This window comes from Cydia splendana, chromosome 4, assembly GCF_910591565.1.
Source record: "Cydia splendana chromosome 4, ilCydSple1.2, whole genome shotgun sequence".
Taxonomy (NCBI): Eukaryota; Metazoa; Arthropoda; class Insecta; order Lepidoptera; family Tortricidae; genus Cydia; species Cydia splendana.
In genome coordinates, this window is record NC_085963.1 from 21,272,674 (window position 1) to 21,294,547 (window position 21,874).

The 21,874-nt window shown below is 39.9% G+C and overlaps 5 protein-coding genes across 7 annotated transcripts in view; 1 reads left to right on the top strand and 4 right to left on the bottom strand.

The window, feature by feature from the left end:
* The window catches only part of LOC134790202 (syndecan), a 596,526-nt gene that overhangs the window by 326,291 nt on the left and 248,361 nt on the right, over nucleotides 1-21,874 (top strand). The gene's annotated exons all lie outside the window — the stretch shown is intronic.
* Nucleotides 1-21,874, bottom strand: part of LOC134790217 (uncharacterized) — a 413,186-nt gene that overhangs the window by 211,281 nt on the left and 180,031 nt on the right. The gene's annotated exons all lie outside the window — the stretch shown is intronic.
* On the bottom strand, nucleotides 1,189-4,788 carry LOC134789542 (lipase 1-like). Its single transcript, XM_063760117.1, has 6 exons — nucleotides 4,405-4,788; nucleotides 3,966-4,164; nucleotides 3,326-3,532; nucleotides 2,850-3,010; nucleotides 2,223-2,327; nucleotides 1,189-1,807 (listed from the first exon to the last, which is right to left on the bottom strand). Exons 1-6 carry the CDS (start codon nucleotides 4,504-4,506, stop codon nucleotides 1,469-1,471), a joined length of 1,113 nt encoding a protein of 370 aa, XP_063616187.1. The 5' UTR covers nucleotides 4,507-4,788; the 3' UTR covers nucleotides 1,189-1,468.
* LOC134789543 (lipase 3-like) lies at nucleotides 10,141-12,639 on the bottom strand. Its single transcript, XM_063760118.1, has 5 exons — nucleotides 12,528-12,639; nucleotides 11,963-12,158; nucleotides 11,268-11,644; nucleotides 10,890-11,045; nucleotides 10,141-10,523 (listed from the first exon to the last, which is right to left on the bottom strand). The coding sequence occupies exons 1-5, from the start codon at nucleotides 12,615-12,617 to the stop codon at nucleotides 10,146-10,148; spliced, it is 1,197 nt and encodes a 398-aa protein (XP_063616188.1). The 5' UTR covers nucleotides 12,618-12,639; the 3' UTR covers nucleotides 10,141-10,145.
* On the bottom strand, nucleotides 14,863-21,214 carry LOC134790102 (uncharacterized). The gene is made up of 2 exons (XM_063760881.1): nucleotides 19,320-21,214; nucleotides 14,863-15,331 (listed from the first exon to the last, which is right to left on the bottom strand). The coding sequence occupies exons 1-2, from the start codon at nucleotides 20,352-20,354 to the stop codon at nucleotides 15,113-15,115; spliced, it is 1,254 nt and encodes a 417-aa protein (XP_063616951.1). The 5' UTR covers nucleotides 20,355-21,214; the 3' UTR covers nucleotides 14,863-15,112.

Genomic DNA, 21,874 nt, shown 5'->3' on the forward strand with positions numbered 1-21,874 from the left:
GTTTACTTATAACCCCCCTTCCCCAACGTGATCTATCGTGATTTTTTCGTGACCATGTCGAAACTTGCGTGATTTGTGCACAAGCCCTTACTGGTGTGCGAGAGTATCATAATAATATCAAAACTTTAAGGACCGTACGGTGCCCCAACTTAAGTTACCAAGTACCCAAGTTGCATAGAAAAATGGTAACTTAAGTTAGGGAACCGACTGTACCTATTTATTTATGAGATGGAGGCCAATTCAAACTTCCATTTGACATAAAAATGATGTGATTCTGTTCTCATTGGCCCGTGCGTCTTACTTGCGCTAATATATGTACGAACAAGTGCAAGCGAAATTACATCATTTTGATATCAAAGTGTATGTTCGAATTAGCCTCTTGTTGGAATTTCAATGTAGTTATCTTTTAATCTCCTTTTGATGTCTACGTTTGCGATAATTGGCGATAATTCGACTTGAATTAATTGCGTATAGAGATTAAATGTAGGTATACGTATATGTAAATTGGATTAATAAATTAATGGTACATATTATTGATACGTAATATTCTGGGGTTTTGTTATCTTTACACGTATGCGAGCAATTTTTACTGATGTACCTAGTTATGCAGATACCTCATATAAGAATGATCTATAGTAAACGTCAAATGTATTCTTCTTCTTCTTCTTCTTGATCGGGACACTCTTGACAGAGCGGTCGTGGTCATCATTGGAAGTCTCCCTTTGTGACACGTTTGACGGCTCGCCTCCACTCCTCCCTGACGGCTGCGCGTTGTATCAAATGTATACGTAACGTAAATATAGCCATGTCAGATAAACGTCAGGCCATACAATGTGTGGCCTGTTAATGGGTACTCCGTTTGGTTATATCCTCCAAGATGTCACGTATCTAGTAGTTAAATCGACAAGGTTGTAAAGTGGCCTAGAAATCAAATAGAGTCGGAACAAGAAAAGTCTGCAGCGGATTTGAGAGCCTACGCAGTGCAAGTGTTATTTATACGTCATAATTTCATAGAAGTTTGACGTTTAACATAACACATGCACTGCGTGGGGTATCAAATCCGCTGCAGACTTTTCTTGGTCCGACTCTAGGTTGACTACAGTTGCTTGGTTGCTTAGACTTGGTATATAAATGAAGTGTATCGCATTATTTAAATAGTTTTTATTTTCCAAAATAATATTTGATTGGTGAAAATGCCTTTGAGCATACTCGTAAACAATGACCTTTTATTTATGTAGACGTGTGACGTTCATAGTTGACAAAATTAAAATTTGATCCAACGATTGTGACAACTTGACAGGTTGGCGTCACCCATACGACTAACTAAATATAGGTTCCGGAACCTATATTTAATGGCTCACGATCGTGCGCCTGGTACCATATCTACCTCAATTTACTTACATCTATGCTCGTAAAACATCTTGTTATATGAAGTAAAATGTATTTATAAGTAAATTGGCTATGGTTATCAAAGTCCTTTTGTCCTTGTAATATCTTGTATGTCAAAATGAGTAAATTCGTTTCCACTAATCCCAATAGCTCTTGCGTTCGGCATATCGCTAGCCATAGCTTCGATATCTTTTTTGTCTAGAAATTTATTATGTTTCCTATAATACAATACAGTATAAACGGTAACATGGGTTAGGTTATATGGTGGAGGGGAGGGCGTTCCATATATTTGGTAGTTAACGTTCTGGCCATAGTCCCAACGCCGGAAGGATTCGTCTCTGATGTTCTGAGCATAGTGAACAAGTTGTTTGAGAGAAGTTCCTATGGATGTGAAGCCGCCCAAGCTTGCGATGTACGACTGAAATACAAAAAATTGTTGTTATGCAAGTAATCGAATATGTTCACTACAAAACTCCCGTGAGACTTATTGATGAGGTGAGAGATAATTATTTTTAATGGACTGCTCTGATGGCCTAGGCCAAACCACGTTCGACATGTTGCCTCCCTGTCACACTTACGTACGAATTCACAAGTGCGACTGAGACGCAACACCTCGAACGTGGTTCGCGGTAGGCCCTCTGTTCACGTATTACGTCGCTCGACATCTTTCGATACGTTTTTGAGGATCTTTGATTGGAGCAGTAGAGATGGTATAGGCAGCAGGAACTTGGTTTAATAAGCTTGCCTGTATTATGTAGGTAGGTATTTAACTATTTAATTTAATTTTTCATGAACAAGTCTTTATTTATAAATAATAGAACTTATGTAATTACCACAATACTCTGCACTGCAAATTGGTGCGTCACTCCTGTATAGGTTAAATTTTTATGCAAATTCAGTGTAGATATCTCTCCTATACCCAATCCTATTGCCAAATTCTAAAAATAAAAAAGGTAATTCCTTTACAAACATGGAAATAACTAGAAAAAATACAATGATCAAATACAGCGTTTGGTGTCTGTTTGTGTTCGTATTACAGGCGGTTTACCAGTCTATGTAGGTAGCTCTTCAAAGTCGACAATTTATCAATACAAAAGCCAATAGGGCACTATAATAATCTTAAAATAAATGATTACTGCAATATAACGATGTATACTTTATATACATATAAGGTTAATGACACATTAGAGATATAAAAGGGCCCCAATGTCAGAGAAAATACTAATAGGTTAAAGATTTGAAAATGTAATGACTCTCAAAGCGTCAAAATGAAATTATATGAAATAAGTGTTTTGCGATAGGACTGTCATGCTAACAACAGACTGTTATGTTAGCAATCTCATCATCATCATCTGAGCCGTCCAAAGACGTCCACTGCTGGACAAAGCTTTGTAATCTAATGCCACAGAATACATAGCACAGTAACATTAAATTGAAAGATATTAATTAATAATACTTACATAAAGAGGAATAATCATAGTTGCAACGGCTTTCAATTCCGCCGATGGGAAGAATTTCGTATACCCAACCGGATCTAGCAGTTGTGCCATCTGGAATTTCTTATTGTACTCGGGTTTGAAATGGTTTAGAATTAAGAAGGCAGTCCCGCCTTGGGAGTCTCCTATGGTCAAAAAGACAAAAAATGATTTTCACGAGGACGGTTTACAATGATGAACCATTGAAGAGGGAAGATCTACTAAGAATCTTTCTAATAATTTTTTTGGTGCTTAAAATATTCAATCATCATTCAAACATATAGTGTTAATCACAAGTGTACGGCCTGAGTGGCAAGCGTTTAGCGGAGCGTTTGGCGGCACGGGCAAAGTGGCGTCAAGCGTCATTTAGTTGAGCGTGAACTGAGGCTGCTTGTATTGTTTGCGTTTGCTATGAACGCCTCACGCCCTGCTTGAGCATCCACTAAGTTTGCGCACTTCACCTATGAAGCGTGTCTGTGATTCGCCAGTAGTAGAAAGGATGTAGTCAACCATAGCGCGGATGTCGAAAATGGCGATCTCCTCCCAGCTAAAGTTGAAGAACTCGATAGCGTCCTTGTCAGGGTCGAGGGTTTCGTGAGCTCTGGAAAAGGGATTGCCACGAGCATTCCCCAGCCAAACGTCGAAGCCTGCGTTGGATAAAACGAACCCTGTAATAAAAATACTAGGTACATTACAACGCTACAAGTTTTAAATTTTGTTCTTGAATTTTGTCTATAGCAGAATTTCTCTGTAAATAGTGAGGATTCTTTTCCACTCTATCGTGGACGTTAATTTAACATACATATAATTAAATAGAAGTAGAATCATTTATATAAACGGTAGCGCTTTCTTTACTCTTCAGAATAATAAAATACCTTTTCGGGTATTGAAGAAAGTTATTTTACTTTATTTCCATTGTTTCCCATTTTCAAGCTAGTTCTTGTAAACTGCCATGTCATGTACCTATAGACTCAACGCTTTTAACGATCTAGGAAACTCCCTGTCGTAAATCAGGGGCACCTTATAATAAACTTTTATGTCCGTTACATGCTATTTGGGTTGCTGAGACAGAGAGTAGGATAAAAAGAAAAGAAAACCCACCTAGATTACTGTTCGGACCTTGATTGATAAAGTCTGCCGAAGTTCCCATAATCCCGTGCATGAGAAGAATAGACGGCTTTTGTTCCACTTCAGACGTGCCTTCTTTCTTCGGTATGCGGTGCATGGTTAGAATGTAACCATCTTCCGTGGTTACTTTAAGGCTCTGCAGGCTGTATCCTGCGGCTATTATGTCTTCTACCTAGAAATTAATCATTATAAAAATCTTAAACACTATAATAAGTTTGATCTTATATTATACCTAATACCGGCTGCAAAAAAGTAATGAAATAAATGAATTTGTATTTATATTTATATTTTGAATCGCCCTGCGGCTCTCCAGGTGCAAAGGTGCCCATCACGCTCGCCGCGTGCTAGCATTCCCTACCTCTCCCCTCTCCCGTAATCGCCGCCTAACGTTCATCATAACGGAGCTACTTACCAGATCTTTTCCTTGAGTGTTGGCGATGAAAAGAAGGGATAGATAGATAGATATATAGATAGATAAATCATTTATATGGGATAGCAATAGTTCAGTTCGCATGCTGAATAACCATTTGCCAGTCCAATGTTTGATATTTTCCCCAAACGCCGTATCAATTATTTCTATTATTAAAATGTGTTCTTGTATAAATAAATATAATAACGCGATTGCTAAATTGTATAGGTCTCTAGTCTAGTTTCGCAATCACTTGATATTTTCAACTTATGGCATTTAGAACAAGTTGATTAAAAATCCTAGAACATTTTGAAGTGTCAGTTGTAATATCAACATTTAAAGGCACTGGACACTGATTGCAAAATCCGTGGTTCTGACACCATCTGGTTCGCTTGCTAAATAGGTAATGTTTTTTCCACTTAAAAAGCTAATTATAATTTAATTAACCTTCCGTAATCAGACAAGGTAATCGAATATTCCGATATTGAGACTGTAGCCATTCGTCGAGTAATAATTGCTACAAATAAGCATCTGTTTTCTGAATTGGGTTTCTAAATAATGCCTCAAAATTTAAAGGTATCAGAATCAAAGGGCCTAGCAAAGATGCCAATCGTTTGCACCGTAGAGCATGAAACGGTAATCTCTCTCTATATTAGTGTGACAGAGAGACCTGAGCGTATCGATCACCAACGGCGTAAACGATTGGCGTCTTTTATAGGCACCCAGGTCCGTCAACTGAATCAAAAGGCTTGTTCAAATTTTGAAATCGATTCGTCTTGGGCTACAAGTACGTGTTGAGTCCAAGGATTCCTGGGCCTAGGAAGCAGAAGTGTTATATGCAACCGCCGGACACTTAACCTGATCTGGGAGCATGGGCATATGGGGGCAAGCAGGGGTTCAATTTGTTTCCTTGGACCTTTTGTTTGTGGTGCGTGACCTATAACTACAATTTTAATCAGATAATAAGTGAAACGCGACAACACCATTAAACGTAAACTTTCTGTGAGTCTTCTGAATACTCTTATTTTCTACAGTTCCACTCCACTTGAAAAGATCGAAGCTAGTTTCAGAAACGAAGCAGGAAATTCTCACCTCATCTCAGTAGTACTTTTTAACTTATCCTTTTAAAAGTTGAGTTAAGAATGATAGTCGAACGCTCCAAGTTCGTTTGACGGGGTGTCGATAGAACACGCTTGTAGTTTGCAAGAAAAATGTTCGCGCGGCTTGAGACGTCGACGTGATCAATTGAGAAGAGTATTTTTAAATGGGCGTATGTCGTGTGATTTAATTTAAATTGAACATTAAGCATTAATTTGACAAGGTGTGTAAACGTAAAAAAGCTATTAGTTGTAAAGGCGGCAATGCGAAAATGGTTTTTTTAAATGAATTCTGAGTTTTACTACCAATACGGTATAATTTTTCAAATTTTGCAATATATTTTCTACTGTACAAATTTCAAACTATTTCACACCTATCCTTTATATTGAAAGGTTTTTGGACATTTATTATGATCGCAAAATTTAACATGACATTATTTTTTTGTTAACTACAGAACATGCCACTACTAGTCCTGCTGCCTTCTATAACCATAGCAATTCAGGAATTCTCAAGCTTTTTAGTGGTCCGTACAAAACTTTGTTCACGGAACACTTATGGAATCACTTCGGTCTTGCAAATCATTTAAATGCATTTTTCTCAAAGACCATTTAACGCATTTTATATAGTAAAAGCTAAGAAACTCACTGAAACAGTATCTGCACAATAATTCATGTCAGTACATGTCATCGTTATATCCTCACAAACACATGGATATGCCGGCGTGGTAAGCCCGCGAAATTGATGAAGCAGATACTCTTCCTGCTCACCTAAAATGTCTTATATCCATAGCAGAAACGTGGCGATTAGGACGTTCTTTATAAGCGGGGATGCAACTTGATAAATGCACGTAGCAGATGGATGCATGCATGCCACTTAGTCATGATGAGTTGGTAATGGCCCGAGCGAAGCATTAAGCGATACACATTGTAGGTATGTTATTTACAACATGTTAAATCGGATAATCTTGTCTGATAGAATAAATAAGAATCCTGACCAATTTTTAATACATTTAAAAAAAAAATTCGAGAACGATTTTTCGACTCTATCTATAGAGCAGAAAACTGAGGTTAGAACCCACGAGTTTTGACCACCACGACGTATGAAAGGTTAATATGTCGAGTATATCACTGAGAGAAAAATCATCACCAGGAATTAATAAACAGTTCTGTACTGGGGGAAAAAATGAAGTTTTAGTAGTAATCATGGAAGTTTCACTATTTCTGTAAAATTTATTTATTTCTACAAACAGCTCAGTAATACTAAATCTAATTTCAGCAAACAGACTTTAGTAAATGGAGCATTAAACAAAGTTCAGTATTTGTTACAATCCATTTTTATTACTACTAAAATTCTCCGATTTTTACTAGTAAAGTTTGTGATATTTGGAAAAAAGCATCTGTGATTTCAAGTTATATCACAGTTATATAAGAGCCTTCGGTAGAGAGTACCATTTTGTACCATTTGGAGTTGAAACTCTAGGTCCATGGGGTCCCAGCGCGCATAAGTTGTTCGCAGAAATCGCGAAGCGTCTGGTTGACGTAACTGGTGACCGAAGAGCTGGCGGCTACCTCGCACAACGTATCAGCATTGCGATACAGCGAGGAAATGCCGCCAGCATCCTTGGTACAATGCCTCAAGGGCCTATTTTAGATTTAAGCTAGTTATTAATTTAGTTTAGTAGTATCACTGTATATATATTGTATGTAAATAAATGGGGAAAAAAAAAAAAAAAAAAAGTTATGATTTTAGTAAATGTCTCACTTACATAGTTTTGTAATATCTAAAAAACGAGTTCGCGGGAATAACATTACCCCATTTAAAATAACAATTCAGTTGTTACTATAGCGACATTACAATGTTTACTGGTATTTAGTAGATAGACTTGTTGTGTTTATGTTCATTGTTGTACCAATCACTAAACGAGTTTTGTAATACCAACACAGCGAAACGAATGTTAGTGATTTTAGTAAAATTTACTACTTGCTACGTTCATTTGGTTAGAGTTAGTATTGTGTCGGATGTCGGGCGGGCGTGTCTCGTGTCTTCTTTGTTTAAAACATACTTAAGTTAAATAATAAATTTAGGATATATTGTGGGCCATGGACATATTAACCCGCGACCTACTGTGTAGTTGGGGTCTACAGGAATTTTGTTCTGCAACTTCGAGCTAGCTGTTGTTATTCTAGTGATAATGACATCATAGGTAAATCTAAACTGTTTGCAATTCCAACCTCCCTAGCACAGATGCGCCGCGAGAGCATGTTGCGCGCGTAATAACTACTAGTCTCTTTCTGACTGTATGAATAAGAAAGGAATGGGTAGAATATCTCGACAGGCTTTTATAGTGCCTCTTTAGTACAGAGATATACTACCAAATGCTTTTTTATTCATACAGACAGAAATAGAGACGGGTAGCTACCACGCGCGCGACATGCTCTCGCGGCGCCCGTTTGCTAGGGGCGGAGGAATTGCAAACAGTTTAGTTTTTGCCTGTGACGTCATTATCTCTAGAATAACAACAGCTAGCTTGGAATCGCAGTACAGTTTAGTAAAACCTATGACGTCATCGTCTCCGATATTGCTAAAGCACGCTTAGAATTACAAAACGGTTAGTTTTCACCCATGACGTCATCACCTCCGATATTGCTAAAGCACCTCTCGGAATAACAAAACCAAATTTCTGAAATTACTCTACCATACTTCAAATTACAAATATAGAAGTTGTATTTCCTACTAAATGTAAATTGCAAAAGTCAATTTGTTCCTATTAGTTGACTCTCCTTGTCCCCGGATTAAGTTTTTATTTTTGTAATTCTAAGTGTGTTTTTGTTAGTTTTTTGTCTCAGTGTATAACTAGGTAGTTAGCTTGTAACACACAATGCTATTGATAAAATTATGATCACTATTTGATATCGATTAGATATGATGGATTGATTATTAACACCTGATTTTTAGGGTTCCGTACCTCAAAAGGAAAAAACGGAACCCTTATAACATCACTCGTGCGTCTGTCTGTCTGTCCGACCATCCCCCCCCCCCCTTTATCTCCGAAACTACTGGGTCTAAAATATTGAAACAAAATACACAAAATAGTTCTTTATCTATAGATGACAGGGGAACCTATTAGAAATGCGCAGTCAAGCGTGAGTCGGGCATAATTACTTAGTTTTTGATCCGACCCCTACGGGTTTTATAAAGACATTTTCATTTAGTCCAACCTATCGATAGTCTCCTAAAGTCACAACTGGAATCGATTTTGAATGTCCGTTTTAACGAACCAGCTTGGACCCAGGCTTCTTTGCCCATTAGGTTTGGCGGTTTAGGAACACGCAAAATATCGAGTGTTGCTCTGCCGGCATTCTTGTCCTCAATCCATAGCACGTCTGATCTCGCAGGTAAAATCCTTAAAACAACAAACTGCGAGATCGCGTGCTTGGATGAGGCCAGGAATGCCTGGCTAGCCAAACTGCGAGATGTGCCACCTAGACCCGAGAGGCAAAGGGCCTGGGACAACTTGGCCTGCACCGCCGTCATGAAATCCCTAGTTGACAGTTCGTCGGGAAGGGACCGCGCAAGGCTCTTAGCTGTGTCCAGACCAGAGTCTGGACAATGGCTACACGCCTACCCATCACCCCACACCGGCACATTCATAGAGCCAAACACACTAAGAATTGCCATCGGACTCCGGGTCGGGGCCGATGTATGTGTAGACCATAGCTGCGCCTCTTGTGGGGCCCCTGTTAATCGCCTTGGCCACCACGGACTCGCCTGCTCCTCGGGCGCCGGCCGCCTATCCCGTCATGCCGCGCTTAACGACATCCTGAGGAGAGCGCTCGTCAGCGCCGACGTCCCTGCGGCTCTGGAGCCCCAGATCGCAAGGGATGACGGCAAGCGCCCCGACGGGATGTCGTTGATCCCCTGGCGGTTGGGCCGCGCGCTGGTGTGGGACGCCACCTGCGCAGACACGCTGGCGGCGTCCTACATTTCAGCCACCAGTAAACAGGCCGGGGCGGCGGCTGACGTCCGAGAACGTTCCAAGGTTAATAAATATAGTTGTCTCGGCGCACACTACGAATTTGTAGCCTTCGGCGTCGAGACTCTAGGTCCGTGGGGTAGGGGGGCTCGGGGGCTCCACAAGGAGCTCAGCAAACGCCTAAGGCAGGCCACAGGTGACCCTCGCGCGGGCAGCTTTCTCGCGCAAAGATTGGCCATAGCAATCCAGCGCGGGAACGCTGCCTGCGTGATGGGCACCTTACCAAGGGCGCAAAGTTTTGATAAATATTTTTAGTTTTTAGCTTTAGTTTTTAGTTGTACTTAATTTTAGTTTTGTATTCATTTTATAACACTTATTTTACAATAAATGAGTTTTCCCCCCCTTTTCATTCACGTTCCACATAAAAAAATACATTGTTATAAATTGGGTAACGTACAGAACCCTTGGACCGCGAGTCCGACTCGCACTTTACCGGTTTTTATAAATAATATTACACATGTCATTTTGTATAGTTTAATGCAACATTAACAAGGAATAAGCAACGTCTTGCAATTAACCACCAATTAACCTATACATATCATATCAGTCATACATATATTACTAGCCGAGTCCGAAAATAGAAACAAATCGAATGAGATTAGTGAGATTACACTCAAAACTGGTTTAATGCCTCAATTATGTAATCGTTCACCAATTCCTTAGAGTCTTTTGAGAAAATATAATCTACATGCCTAAACGTATCTCTCTCAATTTTCCTGGCTTTTGTATTGGGCATCGTAGCGGCCATTGCTAGAACATCTATCTCGTGTAAGAGGATATCGCTAAGCGAGTAGTGCATGGTTACATCCACGGTGACTTTGCTAAGGTCGAATGATGGTGGGGTGAGGGATCTGTAGACTCGGAGGTTGGTCAACAGGCCGTAGTCCCAACGTCTGAATAATCCGTCTTTGATGTTTTGGGCGTAGTGGGCTAACTGCTTGAGCGATGAACCGCCCATTTCAGGAATGGCGGGTAAGGTTAGACGGTCAGCCTGAAAATAAAAATGTAACTTTTAACGCTTTGGCGAGGCGAAATCTTTCAGATTGGAGCGGTTGCGAGGGAGCAATCAGGAAGAAATACTGCAGACCGTACCGCCTCCACAATAATTTTTATCTCAAGATAGTTTAATCGATAGCTTATTTAATTGGGTATCAGTATCACTTATAATTTACGTTATAAACCAGTATAAGATTCCTTCTGACAGAAAAGGCTTTTAACAAATATCATGGGGTTGGAAAGCGTAGATTTCTTCATGTACCTAAGTGCAAAACGTTGCCAAAAAGAAGTATATACTTAGGTAAGTATATAGTAGTAAATTCAAAGATGGATTCATAAGTATTCACTAAATCAAACCCACCATTAAATAAGGTACTCCGATCATTTCACAGAACGTCTTGTACTCCTCATCTCCGGCGCAGTAATCGACGACTCCATCTTGTTCGATTGTCTGACTCTCGGACCGGCGTAAAGCGTCGAACGATATTTCCACTATTCCCATGCGAGTACCCAAAGACTGGAAAATATTTAATTATTTTAATAATTTTCTTCCAACAAAATCATTTGTTTATAATACCTAAGTATATGCGTTCGTCAAAACCGTCGAACAGTAGAAAAGAGAATGTTATACACGTATTTTGCATTTAGTGTCGCCACGTAAACCTCTTTTACGGACAGATTACTTCCATTTAATTAGTTGTGTGCTTTCGCTTATAAGGGTTTCAACTGAAATACTCACGTATAGAATGCTTGCAGAATCAGAGAGCCTCCTCAAAGGTGGGAAGGGGAAATTCTCCATATATCCAACACCGGCCAGCAGATGAGCGCTCGCGATCTTCTTATTACTATACTCAGGATCCATCGAAGCTAGGACTAAGAAGACTGTCCCTCCCTGGGAGTGCCCGATGTAGTGCAACTTTTCCTGTCCGGTGAAGGCAAGTGCGTAGTCTATCATCGCTGGGAGATCGATAGTACCGACGTCTTCCCAGCTGTAGTCGAAGAATTCCAGCTTCTCTTCAGCATCGTCGGGGTTGAGGGAGACGTGTTCGCGGGAATATCTGTTTCCGCGCTGATTGCCCATCCACACGTCGTAGCCGGCGTCAGCGAGGTTATATGCTGGAATACCATTTCATTTAGGTACACAAGTTTCAAATTTTTGATAATTTAAGAAGTTAACATGGTACTTTTAAATGATAAAATGAACTGGACAAAATCTGGCACCTAAAGACATTTCATCCGTTCTTAGGACTGTGTTTTTAGAGTGTTCTTTTACTATATTGCAAGCGAATGACAACAAATAGCCGAATCCTATTGAATTCATTAACGCCAGGAACATGTGTTCCTTTACTAAGCTGTAGGTTCCAGAGGGATAGGCGTTCCTAGAAATCTCTTGGCGTGATCGCGATTATAGCCTTTGTTCACTGGGGCACTTACCAATGGCATATTCAGGGCCCAAATGCAGGAAATGGCTAGAGGTGCTCATGAGACCATGCATCACGAAAACAACGGGCCTCGGTCCTGGAGACCCGTCTCTCCCATGGGGTATGCGGTGCAGGCTCAGAACATAGCCGTCATTTGTGGTCACCTGATGGAGCTCGGCGGGATAACCTTGCGACTTTATTCTGTCGATCTGTACAGAGGGGTTGATATTAGAATTGAATTAAGTACGAGAAAAATTAAATTTTGACTGTAAGACATTCACGAGAGGTGTGTAGGTCTGGTAAGATTAAAATGGGAGCTAGAAGTTAGATAATCGGTAGAATATGTCCCCTTAAAGACATTCCAAGCTGCATTGCATACATTTTCGGGTCGCTGACCAGACCAGAAAATATTTCGATGGAATGTCTGTCGGAAGTCTTCAACTAAACTTGAGAAATTATTAATGTAACGTCCCAAATCAGGCAAACAATCACAAAATAGGAAGAGCACGGGAATTCTATAAACCAAATTGTGAATATTTAATATTTCTAACACTTATAGTGCAAAGCACTAAACTTACAAGTCTATTATTCCTCCTCTCCCCGACATCATTCTGGGCAGATACCGATAACACCGCAGCCAACACCACGACCAGAACTCGCGCCTCCATTTTGTTTACATTCGCCGTGCAAATTGGCAACGCTTGCTTTTAATTCAACGTATTTATTTAGGCTTTATCTGATGAATTTATCATCGCAAGATCTTTAATTGATATGTTGTAGATCTTTATCTTTATTATTGAAGGCTTTTTGTTTTGATGATAACACGGTTAGTGACATTGTCAAGGTGGATTTGAAGAACGCATTTGTAAAAATATAATTTTGATAAAAAACAAAATAATAACTAAATTCCCTTGTTTATTTTAAAGGGATTTTTGAAACTACACTCATCATAATTTGTTCTAACCTAGCGATCATACAGGTAAAATATGCTTAGTACATAAACTTCATCAATTTTATCACCGACTCCATAATAATCTTCTTCTTTATACTTAAGAGCTGTGCTCTTGTCGGTGGAGCAATCTCCTCCGGTCCTCTGCCAACTCCTTAACCTTCTGGTACGACACGACCTGAACCTTTTCTTTTATTTGGTTGAAATAATTTATTCTCGGTTGGTCGGTCGGTTAATAAATAATAAGCAAACCAAAGCGCCAAAGGAGCAAAGCTCACCCTCACTTCTTAAATACATGGCACACGTCCACCTTTACGCTACGACAGGGAATTCTTCAAGAAGCGGGTATTTAGGGTTCTCAAGGGTCGGCAACGCTTAAGTGGCTCCTGATGTGCTGTTGCTTATGTCCATGGCTGACGATGACCGCTTCCCATCAGGCGGCTCGTCTGCTCGTTTACTGACTATCACATAAAAAAATAGGTACAAATAATATATAGTTACAAACGAAGCTGGGTGCGATCACTAGTATAAGGGAAAAGTCTCGATATCGATAGTTTGATTTATCCATATAGGAATAAATCACTATATCAGTCAGTAAATTATGCCCCCTAATGCGTGATCTGCTATTTGCTAATTACTTATTAGATTTCAGTTATCTTCAAATTACATCTCCAATGATGAGTCGCAGTGCGATTAGATATAATTGATTAATCACTGTGATTTTAAAATTTAGAAATGCGTACCTACGTAGTACGTACGTGTGACGTTACTTGATATTGATAATCAATAAGGTACTAGTATAGTGCGAAGGTAGTAGTGGTAGTAGTATAGTATAGTAAGGTAATAGTGCTCGATATGCTAATGCTCAATAGATGACACCTCGCTGTCATCTCTATTGACAATGACGTAAGTTTCAAGATGACATGTACTGGGACCGCGTCGAGCACCAGTAGGTACGTTTACCAGGTTTTTTTTACACACTTATTTAGCTTCACTACGTATATATATAACTATATCTCTTTGTACCTATGGTGCTTCAAATCTTGTGACTTAAATTTGAACGACTTCCATGTCTGATTGACCTGGAATTTCTCATACTTCCATATTTCCGAGGACAATGCAATAATACGCTAACCTGGAGCTTATCTGATGATGCAGTCGGAAGGTAGCCGGGTGGATTTCAGCACAAAAAAATTCACCATACAAAAAAATAATTTTTTTAAATGTTTAATTTAACACGATTCTAGCTGGGTAAAGTAATGGGGGGCTGTATATTGAGGATATGTATGGTATTTATACAATCATTTGTGGCTTATATTTGAAGTTATCGCTTTCGGAAAATAAAAACGCAAGATGGTGATGACAACCATGGTATGGTAATGACTCTTTTATAGACGGTAATGACACTGCATGTACGGTAATGACGATTTGGGAACTAATTTACATATGTATTAAAAACGTATTAAAAAAACAAAAACTTTTTTTAATTGTAAGACTTTAGAACTTTAATAAACATTACAAATAACATGTTTTTGAACATAAGACTAGCTACATAAATTATTTTTAGAAAATTTTAAAAAATACATTTTATTCATATAAATAAATATATAACAAGTATTTTTATTGTATAATTTTAAATAATTTATGTTCCGAAATAGGCAATTTATGTATTCATTTATTTTTCTGGGTTTTTTCAATGTTAAATCATATTAACAATATTGTACTCTTATTATCAGTTTAAACCCGCATCTTCTTTTATCTACTGCATAACTTGGTATTTATGTCATATTATAAAATTACTGGCTTACCAATGAGCTTAATTTTTATGATATATTACTTTTTTTTTGATAGTTTGATTCATTGCACAAGTTTGTATTTTTGTTGTTTTATTAATTAACTTTAAAAATAGCTATAATGATTTAAATCCATATATATGTTGGTTAATAGCTAAATGTTCAGGATTGTAGAAGGACCAGGCAGAATAAAAAATTGTTTAAAAATAGAAATGTACTGTATTCTGCCACACAAGTACATATAAAAAAAAATAGAAAAATCAGTTGCTTGTTACATGTTCAAAATTGCAATGTCACAGCGTTAGCTAGGTCGAAAATTAAGACAGAGGTCGCCTCCGTCTCGCCGCAGTCCCCGCTGAAGCCTTGCGTTTCGTTCCAACATGCCCGCCCACGTTGAAAGGTTGGTCTTTCAACCATAGATTTACTTTTCGATTGGTAGTGGACATATTTTGCTGAACGCACGACGGATGATCCCAGACGACGTCCGGATGTCGGCCACACGATTGATGCCATCAGATCCAGGGATGACGCTAACGATTCTACCGAGCTTCCATTTCATTGGAGGGAGGTTGTCTTCTTTGACGACGACCATGGTATCGGTTGCAAGTTGACCCTTGGCTTGCCTCCATTTGGTTCGCTCCTGAAGTTCAGAAACATATTCTTTATACCAGCGAACCCAGTAGTGTTGCCTCAATTGTTCGATCCTCTGGTACCGTGTAAGTCTCAAAGGAGGAATCTCTGTCAGACAGGGAGTCGGAAGAGCTGTGAGTGGCCGTCCGATTAAAAAATGGCCTGGAGTAAGTGGTAGCAGATCAGAAGGATCGCTGGTTAAAGGAGTAAGAGGCCTTGAATTTAAAATTGCCTCTATTTGACACAGTGCGCAATAAATTTCTTCAAAGGTTAGATGACAGTTACCTAAGACTCTAATTAAGTGGTGTTTAGTGGATTTCACCCCGGCTTCCCACAAACCCCCAAAGTGTGGTGAATATGGTGGAACAAAGTGAAACCTAATGCCGTCATTGGCTGCAGACTCAGATAACGTCCTTGCATGACTGGTAAGGAATCTCTTTAATTCATTGTATGCCCCGACAAACTGGGTTCCATTGTCGGAGTATATGTCAGAAGGTAAAGCCGCGGCGACTAACGAATCGCTTCAACGATGCCATGTAACCTTCTGCAGACAAGTCACTACATAGCTCAAGGTGTACACACTTCGTTTTAAAACACACAAAGATCACGATGTATACCTTTATGGTTTGACTACCACGACCCTTTCGAGACGCAGCCAGTATAGGACCGGCATAATCTACGCCAACAACCTCGAAAGGAAAGCCTGGCGTTACTCGCGGTGAGGGTAAGTTGCCCATAAGTGGCGCTATAGTTGTCCCGCGCATACGAGTGCACAAGACGCATTTGTAATACGTTGATCTAGCTTGTGTACGACCACCGATTGGCCAATAGGTAGACTTTACATATGCTAGCATGGCTTGAGGTCCCGCGTGTAACAAAATGAGGTGAACGGAATTGAAATATGTCACCGTTATAAAATGCCCTTTCGGCAAGATAGCTGGATGCTTTTTATCAAAGTTAAAAGGCCCGTTTCTAAGTCGTCCGCCTACACGCATAAGTCCTTCAGAATCCACGAAAGGATTCAGTTTTGTAAGCGGGTCTTTGGCTTTGAGTAAGGTTTTATTTTTAACATCATCATATGAGTAAAATGATTCTATCTGCGATAATTTTACTAAAATATTCGTAGCCGCATGAAGTTCTTTAGTGTTAAGAAATCCCGAATTTCTGACACTACCCGGTCGTGCGTTATTGATAAACCGTAGAACGTAAGCGGTGACTCGTTTGAGTTTAGTAAAATTGGAAAACTTCGTAAGATTCAATTCTGATAGAGGGGATATTGTAGCGTCGGTCGCTACATTAGCAGTGATTACCTCAGCCTTAACTTCATCACTATCCCTGCTCGCGTGGTGATTTTTGGGCCAGTCCTCTTCGTCATTACGTAGGAATGCTGGACCATTCCACCAAATATCAGCCGCAGCAATTGAACCCGCATCAATTCCGCGTGAGACCAGATCCGCTGGATTGTCCTTAGTAGGTACGTGTCGCCAAGGCCAACTGCCAGTGATTTCGAGTATATCAGCTACGCGATTTCGTACGAACACCTTGAGTTGGTTTGGTAGCATTCTAAGCCATCCTAACACGATCATGGAATCGGTCCAAAATGTACAACTGTCTGCTTTCATGCGAAGTGATGATAGTGCTTTTTGGTAAAGCTGTGCTCCGATCAAAGCTCCGCATAATTCCATTCGGGGAATAGTTACCGGCCGAAGTGGAGCTACCCTACTTTTTGCCATGAGTAACCGAGTAACTACTCCTGTGTTAGTGATAGTACGTACGTACAAGCAAGCTCCGTACGCAGATTGAGACGCATCCGTAAAAATGTGGAATTCCACTCGCGACGCGTGGATTCCTACGACACTACGCGGAATGCATAAATGGTTTAATTCCGGTAAAGACATTGTTATGCTATGCCACTTTTGAGAAATCTCTTGAGGCACTTCATCATCCCAAGAAACTCGTGAAAGCCATAGAAGCTGAAGCAATATTTTACCCTGAATGACAACCGGCGATAAAAGACCTAGAGGGTCAAATATTTTTGCTATTGTGGAGAGGATAACCCGCTTTGTTAATTTTTCAGGGATTTTTCCTAAGTCGATAGTAAAATACAAGACATCGGCTCCACTTTTCCAACCTAGCCCTAGCGTCTTACTTTCGTCCAAGTTGCCTAAATTTAGATTTCTAGAATCGTCACTATGTTCATTTATGAGCCTAGGTTCATTTGAACGCCACTTGCGTAAATTCATACCAGCACTTTTAAGTACTGCACTGACCTGAGTTATAATGCTGGTGGCTTCTTGCTCCGTATCTGCCCCGGACAAAAAGTCATCCATGTAAAAGTCATGGGCAATGATTTCAGTAAGTCGAGGGTCCGAGCAGTCCATTGATAACTGTTTAAGGCACCTAACAGCTAAGAACGGAGGGCTGGCCGTACCGTAAGTGACCGTATTTAATTTGTATATGCACAGAGGTTCAGATGGATCATTGCGCCAAATGATTTGTTGCAAATACCTATCGTCAGGGTCAGGGTGCACGACTATCCTCCTATACATTTTTTCCACGTCAGCTGTGTACACAAAACGGTATTGCCTAAACCGTAACAAGATAGCTATGAGATCGTCCTGAATAGTAGGTCCTACGTACTGAATGTCGTTCAGCGTGACTCCGGTAGACGTGCGCGCACTAGCATTGAACACGACCCGGAGCTTTGTCGTGAGACTAGACAGCCGTAACACGCCGTGAAAAGGCAAGAAGTTTCCTACTATCTCATTGGAAGTAACCTTGGACATGTCTCCCAAAGTCTCGTATTCGTTCATAAAATCTTTGTACATAGACTTCAATTGTGGCTGCCGTTCTAGTCTGCGCTCTAACGACAGGAAACATTGTTTTGCCCGCTCGTAAGAATCGCCCAACGAAGATACAGGCTGCTTTAAAGGGTACCTAACCATAAACCTACCGTCCGGTAACCGAGAGGTATTTTTAACAAAGTGTTCCTCGCAAGCCCGTTCATCGTTGGTATAATACGCCGTCGCGGGTTTTATTGTTGCTTCGTCTAACTTCCAAAAACGCGTCAATTCATCATCTTGATTATTAATTTGAACGAAATTGCAACAAATGCTTTTAGAGTTAAGGTTATGCGCATTACGACCAGACACTACCCAACCTAGCTTGGTCTCATAAACTATGGGCTTGTTTCGTCCCAATTTAATTTTATTGCTACCTAATAATTCCATAAAGACCTCGGCACCAAGAAGAATATCGATAGGTGCCGGCGAGTGGAACTGAGGATCAGCCAAGACTAAATGTTCAGGTATGCCTAGGATTGATACATTTACCTTTTGTAAAGGTAAGTCGCATGTAGCTTGTGGAACTACGTAAAATGGCCTTTTCATGCTGAAACTTTTGTCAAACAACGATGAAAACCTTGCGTCACATAATTTATGTACGTTTGACTTAATATTTTGAATGCCAATTAAAGACGCATTTACCTCCCTAATAGGTAACTTAAGTTTTTTGCAAAAGTCAGCTCTAATAAAATTAGGTGATGACCCATTGTCCAAAAATGCGCGTGCCATATGTGGTTTACCGTCTCGATCATATACTTCTACTAGCGCAGTAGACAGTATGACTTGACCCTGTAAAGCAGGATAGGCCGGCAACAAGACGTCTAGGTTAGCACTGCAGCCAGGTTCAGATGCGGACTCGTCGTGCTCGCTTGGACTGCTGGGAGTCACTTGTATCGCCGGCATTGCTACTGGAGCCTTCGACGGCAACCTATCCACATGTATAAGCGAGCTATGACGTAATGAACACGACTTGCACGGACCACGCCTACAATACTTCGCTATGTGCCCGGGTTTTAAGCAATTCAAACATACTTTCATCCCTTGAACCTTATTAGCACGTTCTTTATTAGATAACGCGAGAAAGTCGGGGCACTCAAATAACCAATGACCACGCTTACATGACGGACATTCATATGTAAAAAGTGGGCTACTCACAGTATCGGTTTCACGTTCATCTAGTCCTACGAAACATTTTTCCTTTACCCGTCGCACGGCGGAGCGCGCGTGCGCCGCAGGGACAGCGCCGGCGCCGGCGGCGAGCGGCCAGGACGCGCGACGTCCGGGGCCCTCCATCGCCATGGTTTCCAATAGATCCGCACGATCGCTGAGGAAATGTATGATAGCATCGAAAGTAATTGTTTCGCAACTAGGCACAAACTCCTCCCACTCACGTCTAGTAACATTGTCAAGTTTTTGACATATTATATACACTAATAATGTATCCCAATGGGTGGTTGGTTCATCAAGGGTCGCTAACGCACGTATATTTTTGCATATCGTGTCTATAAGATGCCGAATAGCTGTCGATGACTCCTTGGTAATTGGGTTTATATTAAATATGGCCCTAATATGATTATTTACTAATAACCGCTTATTATTGTATCTGTCGCATAATAATTGCCAAGCTATTTTATAGTTACTACTAGACAATGCTAATGATTGTACAATTACTGCGGCACTGCCTTCTAATGAAGCCCGCAAATAATGAAACTTGTTTACATCATCGATGGAGTCGTCATTATTAATCAAACTATCAAATGTGTCGCGAAACTCAAGCCATGTATCATACGAGCCTCCAAATTTGGGTAAAGAAATAGTAGGTAACTTACATTTTACATGTGGATGACGCCGTGTATTATTATCGGAACCCCCATCGCTAGGCGCGACCTTGGTATGCATGGTTACCAATTCCTTAGCCGCCGCGACTGACGAGTAGTACAAATCCTCGAAGTCAGACCTCTCGTCTAATTGGGCCTCGTCATCCTCAACCATATACTCCAACTTGGTTTGAATCTCGTCATACGTGTTGTAAACACATTCTAATTTAGCGATCCTAAGTTGCAGTTCCGTCACCTGAGCCGCACACAATGCTTTTTCGGCTAACTCGCGTATATAACCTGAAAATTTAGTTAATCGCGACTTAATATGACCCCTCTTTTTAACTAACTCTTTAATCAAGGCTTCATTCATTTTAAATTGCACTTAGTATTTACCTTCTTAGCACTTTCAACACTCTGTTCCACTAACAACACCAGCACCACGAGAGAACGTAAACTAAAACACTTTCTTACGAATTTAATGTTAATTACTCCGATGTTGTTTACTATAAGCAAGCCGGCTAAGTTATGGCGATAAGTACCTATGTCGGCCGGGCGTACCGTTAGATATGGCAAAAAAACGTTTATCAGCGCTCGACCGATGCACTTATTATGCAATTATGTAATTGAGATATATTTGAGTTTTAAAGTATGATTTATTTGTATCGTAGTTTTTAAAATAGGTTACGGTTATTATTTAAAGGCCTAATATAGGGTTTTAAATATAAGTTTCTTTCTAAATTGTGTCAAATAGAGGAATATTATTGAAAAATAGCTATTAATGCTTCTTACGTAAATGATTGCAAGATATTAAGGAACGGACTCACTTTTAGCTCCTCTTAACCTGTTCACTCCTTATTGACGTCGTCGGATTGTAGTATTCCGGAATAACGGTAGAACAGTTGATAAATTCGTAGCTGATGGATGAAGATATAGCCGCCTCGGGATGTTTCAAGCTGCACTCCTCACTGGAAAGCCGGTATGTTGGATGCGCAGGAAACATTCCACACGTTGCGTTTCTTCTTTGTCTCAGCCGTAATGGCGGTCCTTAGTCCTTAATATCTCGTAGCTCGCTGATTCAAATAATTATCTGGCATCGAAGACCATGTTCAGGATTGTAGAAGGACCAGGCAGAATAAAAAATTGTTTAAAAATAGAAATGTACTGTATTCTGCCACACAAGTACATATAAAAAAAAATAGAAAAATCAGTTGCTTGTTACATGTTCAAAATTGCAATGTCACAGCGTTAGCTAGGTCGAAAATTAAGACAGAGGTCGCCTCCGTCTCGCCGCAGTCCCCGCTGAAGCCTTGCGTTTCGTTCCAACACTAAACATGAATATATAATCAGTGTTTTATAAGTTGCAAGACCCCTACTTGTAATGCATGTCATAAGTTACAAAATGTTAGGTATTGGGTCCGGTGACTACCCAATGGTATAATTATTAATTGCTGTAATTATATACATCAATTAATATAATATTATCAAAAAACATAAAGCCATCACGATAGTGAGCCAGTACCGTAGCCTATGGTCGCCTAAAACTTAATATATGTTGCTTGTTTAAATACTTTGTTTTAACACGACTAACATGCAATTACAGACTCTAAGTTGCACGATTTACATTATTAGATTATAAAAAAAAAACATTTGTATGTTCTAAGTTCTAAATGACCTAAATTTTGCCTACTTCAGTCAAAATGTTAATTAAAAACTAAGCATCCTCTAGTGTGAAAGAAATAGTTATATCTTCTTCTACATTTATTCTACATTTATAAGGTAGACATTATATAGTGTTAGAAGACATAGAGAACGTTTTTCAAACATACAGCTTAATTTCATAATAAATTATAGCAAAATAACTAGAAAAGTTTCTGAGAACCGTCATCACCA